The sequence below is a fragment of the Stylophora pistillata genome, chromosome 4 (genome assembly GCF_964205215.1).
Source record: "Stylophora pistillata chromosome 4, jaStyPist1.2, whole genome shotgun sequence".
Classification (NCBI taxonomy): Eukaryota; Metazoa; Cnidaria; class Anthozoa; order Scleractinia; family Pocilloporidae; genus Stylophora; species Stylophora pistillata.
This window is the reverse complement of record NC_142522.1, coordinates 4,532,835-4,543,815: the sequence shown is the minus strand read 5'-3', so window position 1 is coordinate 4,543,815 and position 10,981 is coordinate 4,532,835. Positions and strand designations below refer to the sequence as shown.

General features: G+C 41.5%; 3 protein-coding genes across 3 annotated transcripts; 2 read left to right on the top strand and 1 right to left on the bottom strand.

The window, feature by feature from the left end:
* Positions 1-136: 136 nt before the first annotated feature.
* Positions 137-9,658, bottom strand: LOC148732078 (uncharacterized). The gene is made up of 2 exons (XM_088756358.1): positions 8,936-9,658; positions 137-7,396 (listed from the first exon to the last, which is right to left on the bottom strand). The coding sequence occupies exons 1-2, from the start codon at positions 9,605-9,607 to the stop codon at positions 7,268-7,270; spliced, it is 801 nt and encodes a 266-aa protein (XP_088612484.1). The 5' UTR covers positions 9,608-9,658; the 3' UTR covers positions 137-7,267.
* Positions 3,201-4,076, top strand: LOC148732079 (uncharacterized). The gene has a single exon (XM_088756573.1). The coding sequence runs from the start codon at positions 3,201-3,203 to the stop codon at positions 4,074-4,076; it is 876 nt and encodes a 291-aa protein (XP_088612699.1).
* Positions 4,387-6,735, top strand: LOC111329200 (retrovirus-related Pol polyprotein from transposon 17.6). Its single transcript, XM_022933829.2, has one exon. It carries the CDS (start codon positions 4,387-4,389, stop codon positions 6,733-6,735), a length of 2,349 nt encoding a protein of 782 aa, XP_022789564.2.
* Positions 9,659-10,981: the final 1,323 nt, after the last annotated feature.

The following is a 10,981-nucleotide window of genomic DNA, read 5'->3' as shown; positions in this document are numbered from 1 at the left end:
TAAGCGAGCTTATTTACCCTTGAGGCTCAAAGGAGCTTATAGGAAAAAAAGCGCTCGTGCTTTAATCAATGTATTGTTGCGCCTGGTCACTGCACTTCCACTGCTACTTAGAAACTCAAAGCTTTAACAGACAACATTCAAATAAACTCTTTTTTTAATTGTTATTTACACTGGTTTTTTAAACATATTAACATAGTTGTATGTTGTATTTCAAGTTTTTATACTCTAATTGTTTAATTCCTTTTTTGATGAAATAAACTGAGATCTTTTTTATCTAGCTTCCTATGTGCAGATATCAACTCTGCTAAAAAATGGACAAAAGCACCAAAGCCGGACACGAAAACCCCTAAAAACCATACAGCAGCTGGAGAAAACTGGGGAACGTGTACCCCCGACCAAGGCAGTGGTGCCTCCCTCGGGGTTTTAGGGTTTCCTTCATAATAACATCACTTACACAGATAAATGAATGCCAGTATATAAAAGTATAATCCTAACAAGAGCATAAACCGAAGCTTATTTACTAGAACAAGACGTTTCTGAGGCTGAAATTGGCCTAAAGGCATACTAGCTATAATCTAAAGAAAGCAGTGAAGAATTACTTTATGATTCTGGCATTGCCGTAGGACAATCCTGAATCTCGAAATTAAAATTTCTTCTGAATGTGCCTCCCTTAACTGATAATTCTTTTCCTTTTCGATAAAAATAACAATAGCTAAAACGTTCTTATTCTACTCGAGTTGGGGACAACTGCAAAAATCCAAGAATACTATAATGGTTAAAACAAACATTTCTAGATCAGACAATATTGAGAAATCGTCCATCTCAGTTCTTTCCATTAAATTTTTGAGATACTCTGCCTTGAACGATTCCTTTGGGTGTTTGAAAGGCGAGGACGCAAAACCAGACCTTTCTTCCTCGTCGGCTGCCATAAGGGGTGGCTTGTTGGAGAACCGACGCCTGCTAGATCATGCAGCCACTTGAATGCGCAGAAAGAGTGATTGATGCAGAAACAGAGGAGGATGCAGGAACAGAGGAGGATGCAGAAACAGAGGAGGATGCAGGAATAGAGCACAATGGATGGGCTCCTCTGGAAATGGTCGGATACTAAGACTCCAGTAGCAACAGGTGTAGTGAGGAACGTCCCAAAGGCCATAGAGACGTAAGTAGTAAATTCCAATTTCTACGTCAACCACACAATCTTATGCGATCACGGTAGAGACTTCGACGAAAAATCTATGTGAAAAATTTCTCAGGAAACAAAAACAAGACAAAGCAGACAAAACGTAACGCCAAATAATAACAATGATAATGATGGTAAAATTGATGATAATGATGATAAAAAAAAAAGTATTTGGTGTGGAAATATCAGTGTACCTTATACAAAAAGTACCCTCTTTGGAACGCTGAATCCTTCAGTGCTGTGATCTTTAACCGCTAGATACCTTGTGTAAGATATCTTAGGAAACTTGTTTTCGCAGCTTAAAAGATGACCGAGGTGTCGAAGGTGTCGTCCGCCGGATGCGGCAATGAATGATAACATGATAATGATGAGAGTGATAATAAGCCCAGGACCTTGCCTCGAGATAATAATAAACCTACGATGTCAATACTTAGCGCCACTATAAACAATACTTATAAGAGCACCAAGATCAATCTTTGCCTCTGACGAACAGGTTTGAGACATCGGGAGTTAAAATCCAGTTATGGACGACATTAATCCACCCTGAATCACGTGGAATGTTCCAATCAGAAATGCTGCTGCAAATTACAAAATCTAATCCAATAGGTGTTCCCGTGACGTCTAGAGCCGGCCGGTGAAATGTGACATAGTAAAATGAGGTAATGGCAAACCATAATTTTTGAATTTATAGCCTTTCATTTGCTGCTATTTCAGTTCGATGGAACAACTTTTACCAAATTATCATCACGACACAGAATATCGAAGAAAATCCAACTTAAGTCGCCGAATGCCTAAGTACCACACAAGCTTGCTTAAATAAGCAAAAAAATCCTTTTAACTACGTTCTCCCACTAGTTGTGTAAGGACCTATATAAGCATTGAGTCTACACTCTCACTAGACTGTAACCATTTATGTATCATCTGAGAGTTAAGCAGCTATTACGATAGATTTATTCCTTTCTCTGATATAGAGTGCTTGATCCGTGAAAATCGGAAGCCTGAACCTATAACTGCTGCGAAAAATGTCTTAATAACTTTGTTCCTTCGTCAGTTTTGGGTCTTTGCCTATTGGTTTTGGGGTAATTTTGATCTTTTTGTCTGACTGGTAGTGAGCATGGAAACCAGCCTAGTTAATTGAATGAAAATAGGACTTACCTTGTGGTTACCGTAACCATGGCATGAGCTGCTAGTGCATCACAAATGAGCCGCCATACTCATCTTCTTCAGGTAAAGATTCTGATATATATATATATATATATATATATATATATATATATATCAGTGATTGCTTTGCAGTCGAGTATTTGAGAGTGTGTAGCTAGAGCTACAATTGTACAGTGTATGCAACTGGCGTTGCAACAGGTTTGCCATCTGGTTGTCAAAGAGTGACCAATAGTCTGGTTCTCAATTCAGTGAATCTGGTGATAAAATCATAGAAATGATCAATACGTAAATTTGTACTGCTCACATGCACACCAGACTCAGACGCAGACCGATAAGTAAATTGTAGACCCTTTGAAAAAAATTATGTTCAAGTTCACGACGTTTGAATATTGAGAAAGCGAGAAAAATGAGTTAGTTCTCCTTCAGTTCGCTCTATCTACTCTTCTCTTATTTTGTCCCACCAATATTTGCTAAATCAAACTAATGACTACTGTAGTATGGTATCCCTGTGTATTATGTATACGTAACATGGAGATAGATCCGCCATCTTGATTAAAAGAAGACCTGTCGTTCTGTTGACATTTATATTTGTCTCGTCCTGCTTCTTAATATTACATGGTGGCAGCGGTGTAAGCCCTACATAATACCTGATACAGAAGATTCTAATCCTGGACTAATTCAACTTCAAGCTCAAACGGCGAATAATCTCCCTCCTCCGGAAAAATTCAGCGGAGCAAATTCACCACAACAATCTGAACTTTAGTCGAAATGGTTTCGTCGTTTCGAAAGATATCGGATTGCATCTGGCCTCAAACATAAACCAGACATCGAGCAAGTCGGAACTCTACTCTACGCGATGGGTGAATGCGCCGATGATATTCTTAAAACCCTAAATATCGACGAAGAGCAAGCTTCGTACGAAGAGGTGAAAACAGCCCTTAACGAGTACTATGAAATCCGTCGCAACGTGCTGGTTGAGCGCGCCAAATTCAATAAAAGAGTCCAAAAACCGGGAGAACCCGTGGATTCGTTTATACAAGACCTATACAGACTCGCGGATGACTGTGAGTATGGTTTACTCAAAAATGAACTTATTCGTGATAGAATAATTGTCGGAGTGTTAGATGATGCACTCTCTGATCGACTTCAATCCAAATTGAAGCTAAAATTAGAAGAAGCAGTTCAAATTAGTAGACAGGCAGAAGCCAGACAACAAAGTAGAGAGGTTGTACGGGGAAGTACACTAAATAGCACAAACTCTGTAAACATGGTCAAGCGTGCAGGCCAGAATAATAACCAAAAACACCCCGGGAAAAAACAACCCCCTCAGATTATCAACAAGTGGTCCTGGTGTGGTAACCACCCACACCAAGACCGGAAGCAATGCCCGGCTAGGAATGCCACCTGCTTAAAATGCAAGAAGAGGGGCCATTTTCAAGCAGTTTGTCGAAGCCAAAACAGCGAGCAGTCACAACAAAAGAAAAAAGTACATGAAATTGAAGAGGAAAATCATGACATTTCCTTTCTAGGAGAAATCCAAGGGGGGGAAAACAGCTGGATCGTTCAAGTGGGGATAAATGAAAACGTCACTCGCTGCAAGCTAGATACTGGAGAATCTGTATCCGTCGTCAGTGACTCATTACCCTGGTTAAAGAATCAACCTTTGGAGAATGTCCAGCAAACACTCATGGGGCCGGGGGGACCCGCCTACCTGTTACTGGATCATTCCTAGCCACGATTAAGTACAGACAAAGCAAGATCCAAGAACGAGTTTACGTCATTAAAAACCAGTCATCTTCGCTCCTCAGCAGACGAGCATGTGTCGATCTCGGTCTTGTCCAACGCCTCGACGCAGACGTTGAAGAACTGAGTACGCAAGTACCTAACTTTAGAACGGAATTCCCAAAGTTGTTCACCGGACTCGGAAGATGACAACGGAATAGCGTATTGCTCTTAATCCTGACGCCCAGCCAGTGTGCCTGTACACACCAAGAAGAGTTCCCCACCCATTACGCCCTAAAGTAAAGGAGGAATTAGAGAGGATGATTCAAGAAGGAGTCATCTCCCCAGTTACAGAGCCAACCGAATGGTGCTCCGGGATAGTCCCAGTCCTCAAGCCAAACGGAAAAGTTCTCATCTGCGTAGACCTAGTCCAACTCAACAAAAGCGTTAAGAGAGAGGTCCATCCAATGTATTCCGTAGATGAAAGCCTAGCAAAGCTGAGTAAAAGTAGAGTCTTTAGCAAACTCGACGCTAACAGCGGGTTTTGGCAACTCCCTCTCGACAAGGAGTCCCGCCTACTTACAACCTTCATCACGCCATACGGTCGTTACTGTTTTAATCGTCTTCCCTTTGGGATCACCTCAGCCCCGGAAGTCTTCCAGCGCACCATGAATAGTATCCTGGGGGACCTCAAGGGAGTCGTATGCCATATTGATGACACCCTTGTACACGCGGCAACACAAGCGGAGCATGATGAACGACTGAGAACTGTCCTTAAGCGGCTACAGGTAGCCGAAGTGACGCTCAACGAGAAATGTGAGTTTTCTAAATGTTCTGTAAAATTCCTGGGACATATTATCGACGAACAAGGCATCCGTCCAGACCCGGCCAAAACTGAAGCTATACGCAATTTCCCAGTCCCACAGAAAGTCAACGACCTCAAACGCTTCATGGGAATTGTCAATCAAATGGCAAAGTTTATACCAAACCTGGCCAATCTCAACGAACCACTACGACAACTCCTAAAAAAAGAGAACATGTGGAAATGGTATAAAGCCCAACAGCAGTCATTTGAAGGAATCAAGAATGAACTGACATCTGCAACAAACCTTGCCCACTACGATCCAAGTCGTCCTACAGTCATCTCAAGCGATGCCTCTAACTTTGGACTTGGAGCTGTTCTTCTACAGCTCCAAGAGGACGGTACCAGGAAGCCGGTGTACTATGCATCTAGATCCCTCTCAGAAACTGAGAAAAGGTACGCAGTCATTGAGAAAGAAGCCCTGGCTGTGACATGGGCTTGTGACAAGTTTTCCGACTACGTACTCGGAATGAAGTTTACAGTGGAAACGGACCACAAGCCGTTAGTACCCCTTTTCACTTCAACTGATCTCTCCAAAATGCCACCACGCATCTTAAGATTCAGGATGCGTCTCATGAAGTACGAAGTCGACGTCCTATATGTACCCGGCAAGGAACAAATTACCGCAGACACGTTGTCACGCGCTCCTATCGAGAAGAATGTAAATGAGAACATAGATCTTGTGGAGGAAGTGGAAAGCTTCACACAGCAGATCGTAGCAGGGCTTCCAGCAACGCCTAAGCGGCTGCAAGACATCAGTGAAGCCCAAGACCAGGATGAAGTATGCAGGATGATCAAGAAGTACTGTCTAGAAGGATGGCCGGCTTACATGCCAAGTTCTACCATAATCGGTCCATACAGGGAGAATAAGAAACAATTAACTGTGATAGACAATATTCTACTATATGATGACCGTATTGTGATTCCAGCAGGAATGAGGCTGGAAATACTTGACCTCTTACATCAAGGACACCTTGGGATAACAAAGACGCAAGCACGAGGCAAGATGTCTGTGTGGTGGCCGGCGATTACTACAGCGATAACAGACATGGTGACGAAATGGTTTACGTGCGCTAAGAACAGACCAGTGCCCAAGGAGCCCCTTATGCCATCATCATTCCCATCCAGGCCATGGGAAAGACTAGCCGCTGATCTCTTCGATCTAAAGGGAAAGAAACATCTTATTGTAGTCGACTACTACTCAAGGTGGACTGAAGTTAAAGCACTTCCCAGTGAATTGTCCGAGTCAGTATCCAAAGCCCTGAAAGAAATATTTTCAACTCACGGAATTCCAGACTTACTGGTGTCCGATAACGGCCCACACTTTGCTTGTAAATCCTTCCAACTGTTTGCAAGTATTTACGGGTTCACTCATATTACCAGCTCGCCAACGTACCCAAGAGGAAATGGTGAAGTAGAGAGAGCGGTACGTACTGTCAAGGATATCCTGAAAAAGAGCGATGATCCCTATCTCGGTTTTCTAGCATACCGAACAGCACCTCTTCACAATGGCCTGGCGCCATGCGAACTTCTGATGAACCGCCAACTCCGCACCCAGTTACCAACCTTCCCTGACAATCTACAACCAAACCTACGGCTGAAAGACCTGGCAACACTAGATGCAAAAGAGGAACTTTACCGCAGCAACCAGAAAAGCAACCATGACCGCAGATACAAGGCAAAAGACCTACCAGAACTTCAGAGCGGAGAGAAAGTTTGGATTCGCGATCAAGATCGGATGGGAAGAGTCCTAGCGGCAACTTCATCACCACGATCCTACATAGTTGAAACAGACAAGGGAACATAGCTTCGAAGGAACAGGGCAGCCCTAGTTTCAGCAGATACCTGTACAAAGACACCCGACACCCAACCAGAAGCTAACGTTGAGACAGAAATGCTGAGGAAAAAATCGAAAGTGCCCACCAGCAAAGACCTGACCACAGCTGCGATCAAGCCTACTGAGGGCTGCTACAAAGCTGAACCAGACGCCCCGAAAGTGCGCATGACGCGCTCAGGGAGAGTAGTAAAACCGGCGCAGAGACTTATTCAGGACACTTGAACGTTAAACATTTGAACATTGCCTTTGTTTACAGTAGACCCTTATACTGTTTGATATGTCGTTTATAATTGTCTGTTTGATTACTGTAAAAGCATTAAGGGGAGGTGTAGTATGGTATCCCTGTGTATTATATATACGTATCTCACGTGACTAGCACATGGAGATAGATCCGCCATCTTCATTAAAAGAAGACCTGTCGTTCTGTTGACATTTATATTTGTCCCGTCTTGCTTCTTAATATTACAACTACGTTAAACTGGATAATACTTATCCTCGTTTTTCAGTAAAAGAAGGTATCCTTCATCTTTCCAATGAAGTTTAACAGCCGTGGAAAGTCAGACGCTACTTCAGGAACCGGCGCCCAAAAGTATCCATTGTGTCGTTCCGTGACAAATTGGCAAAACTCCTCCTGAAGTGAGAGAAGTGAAAGCAATAGATGTTACTCTGCAGTTTTGGAAAATTTGTTCTGAAGGTTTTTTGTCTGAAGACAGTTCGCAGCGCTGGAGTTCACCTTACCTATTTGGTAAAGTCGTAACACAAATTGTTGAGGAACCTCCTTGCCACGAACTTCTTGTTTTATTAGTCTCTCTTTAAACGCTGACTGACCTTAAATTTATTTCTGGTGTCCTTAGTATGAACACGAGCGCTAGCTCTAGAAAACCCTCAAGTGATTAAAAACATGCAGATGTTTTTACAGTAGACAGTATCATTTCTCGCTCTCACGATTTCAAATACCGAGATAACAAAGCCATGCATAATTCTTTTTATGTCACCTTACATGCAATCCTATTAAGAGCGCGTCAAATTCAGTACACGCAAAAAATCACAACTGATAAAAACGTAGAAATGGCGAGATTGGCGAGATTCCTACGAGGCTCCCTAATCGGTGTTCAAAGTTACCTCTCCTTTGCACTGATAAGAATTAACATAAAATTTAAGATATGCTTATTAATACTGAACGGCATTGCATGTTTACGTTTCTTTTAAAAATAATCTGAGTGAATGTTGAAAAGAAACGTTGATTTATTCGGTCAAAATTCTTTTATAAGGTCGCTTTCCGTTGGTTTCAGAGAATGGTGACTGTATAGATCAAGAGAAGATTTGTTTTAAACGAAACGAAAACCTTGTTTAGTCTGTTAAAAATCTTCTGTACACGAAGCGCTCAACCCACTCAGTGCTGAACAAAGTTCATTGTCCGGCTGACAGCTCCTTGGCTGACAGCGAACTAGTGATACATCGTCACTCTGACATCAGCGGGTCCAGTTCCGTTTTCGATAAATGTTTGTAAGCTTCTATTTAACAATTGGTTCATGCTTTAGCGTGCACTATCGAGTTATGGAGCACGCGGGAAGTTTCGAGAGCACGAAAGAAGCGTAAGAGTTGCCCGAGGCGATAGCCGTTGGTAACTCTAGCTTCTTGAGTGCTCTCCAAACTTCCCGCGTGCTCCATAACTCGATAGTGCACAGCTGAAAGCATGAACCAATTGTTTTAGAACATAGCCGGTGGAATTGTGCATCAAATGCGACGCGTAAAACGGACAACAATATCAGTTGAGGCGAATCGTGACGGCGCTGATGCCAAGTCTCCTTTTCCTTTGTTTTTCTCTTTTTCTGCCTCATTTAAGAATGAGGAAAAGGTCGAAACCATGGGAAAAGATCGAAACATTGTCTTCGTTTTCGGACTAGCAGGCCGAGTTTCTGTTTGTATCCATTATTGTCGCGAAATGTATTATTTTTCCCCGCACTAGCAATGGCCGCTCGCCCGAAAAAAAAATTTCTGGCGAAGTCGGATTTGCTGACGCTATCAGCGTGCACTATCGGGATTTTGAGCACGCTTACGTATAATGAATTTGATTGCGCGACTCTGCTAGCTATGTTCTAAAAATAGTTTAATTACAGAGACTAAAATGCAGAGAATAGTTTAGGACTTAACGTTAAATTCGACTCACCCAGGTTCCAAATTTAAGTTTTTCCATCTCAGACCAAAGATAACTGGCCAGGTTTTTGGCGACATGCAATGCTTTCTTTATACCATTCTCCTGTTGTTGTTTCTCCCTGATAACCAACCAGACAATTTCCGCCGCAGTGGCGACGCGTAAGGCCAGGCTGTTCCAGCTTTTGGATGTATCTGAGCCCAGTAGCCCTTCCAAAATGTTGGAAAAATTTTGTCCGGACCCAAGGAGGGACTTGATCATTCCTTGCTCTGGTAGATCAACTCGATCTTGGACTACATCCACCATTTCGGCTAAGTGATGACCCAGACTTGTGGTCGACGAATTCATAGATGTTTCTAACCCTTGCCTGTTCAAAGCGTAGATCATCAACTCTCTTGTTATTTCAAATCTGGTAAGCCTCGCGACTAGATCTTTCCTTCCAATCGCGTCGACAAACTTCTTTAGAAAGCTTACTTTGTCCACCGAGACGATTTCCTTCTTCTCCAAGCACCCAATTATTTCTACTGTTGTAGAGAAGCCACTCGAAGAACTCTGTGGAATCTCATCTTTGCAACAGAATAAGAGCTTTTTGAATTGCTCTGTGGTCAAATGTTCAGAAAGCTCAACAATTTCAAACCTATACATTTGTCTCAGTTCTTGATTCATGACTGATATTAAAGCAGTCATTTTGTTTAAGAATCTTACCCTGAGGAAGATGAATATGGCGGCTGAAGAGAAAGAGATGAGACGTCCTATTTATACCAGAAACTGACGTAGTAATACCATATTAGACATTATTGAAAGCTTGCTAGTTATCAGTTCCTTTAGGTAATTTCAGGACGGTTAAGAGTGGTTTCGTTATCTTTAAATAGCAACTCACTTATTAACTGGATATTACTACTACAACTTTTCTCTTTCTTTCCTTTCCAATAGTACCAAAGGAATGCCTAATTAGAGCATTACAAGCTGAAGTTATTTCTTGACATAGCACGTTTCCATGGAAGTTCCATATCCTCTGATTTTAGACATCCTTAAATCAAGCGTGATGTGCTCATAACTAAAAGAAAAAATATTGCGACCCCATATGATTCTCAAATTTTTAATCAGCTCATCAACTTTCGTCTTTTGGCAATGTATTTGAAGAAAGTAAAATATATTCTGTAGGTTTAGAGCTACCTTATTTTTTTCGATGAATCAAGGGGTAAAGCAAACTATTTCTGAAGAACAAGATAGATTATTTGAATTAAAGAGGCATAACTCCGAGGGTAAAAACCAACAATCATAATTTAAACTTCAACATGGCCATGATCGTAGGTTTTTTAAGCATTGTTGATATTGCTATATTTCCTTCCTCTTTCTTTCTTCATATTTCTGTTTAAGAACAAGTCTCTGTAAGAATTAAACATCTTGGGAAATGAAAATTTTCAACCCCCTTTCAAATTTTGTATGCTGTTAAACACTCAAGGGGTATGCACAAAAATACCCTTTTTAAAGGTTGCAACACTCTTGTTGCCGTGGTAACAACGGCTGCTTGATCGAGGCCTGGGGCCTCATTTTCACACAATAACATCCAAAAAAAGAGTAAAATGTTTATTTCTCTATCTCAATCTAAATACAATATTGCATATTGATACTTCTACCATATATAGCAACATCATTTTTCTTCACATTAATGCATTCAATCTTCCTTGGGAGTGAATGTGAACACAGCAATAGATCATTTATCTCGGTACAGTTTCAGTCGTTTTTCATGTAGGGTAAAACAAGTAAAACGTTTATCTGAATTTCTCCAAAAGTACACCGATTCTGGAACTTAAAATAATCACCTAGTCGGTTATAATATTCTAGTTTTTAAATATGTAAAAATCTTTGTGCTCCGACCTCTACTTTTCATGGGGTAATTTGCGAACGAAGCTCAAAAATTAGATATTGCATTGTTTGACGATGTTCATAATGTCATAATGCCGTCAACGACAAACGTCTCAGACAAATGAAACGTGCAAGGCTTGAAAATAATGTTATCTTACGAGCAATATCCCGAGGAGAAATCTCGCCTCTGGT

Coding starts and splice junctions, on each gene's coding strand:
- LOC111329200 (XM_022933829.2), top strand. CDS start 4,387: ATGATTCAAGAAGGAGTCATCTCCCCAGTTACAGAGCCAACCGAATGG.
- LOC148732078 (XM_088756358.1), bottom strand. CDS start 9,607: ATGACTGCTTTAATATCAGTCATGAATCAAGAACTGAGACAAATGTAT. Junction 7,397..8,935: donor AACTTAAATTTGGAACCTGG/GTGAGTCGAATT, acceptor CTCTCACTTCAG/GAGGAGTTTTGCCAATTTGT.
- LOC148732079 (XM_088756573.1), top strand. CDS start 3,201: ATGGGTGAATGCGCCGATGATATTCTTAAAACCCTAAATATCGACGAA.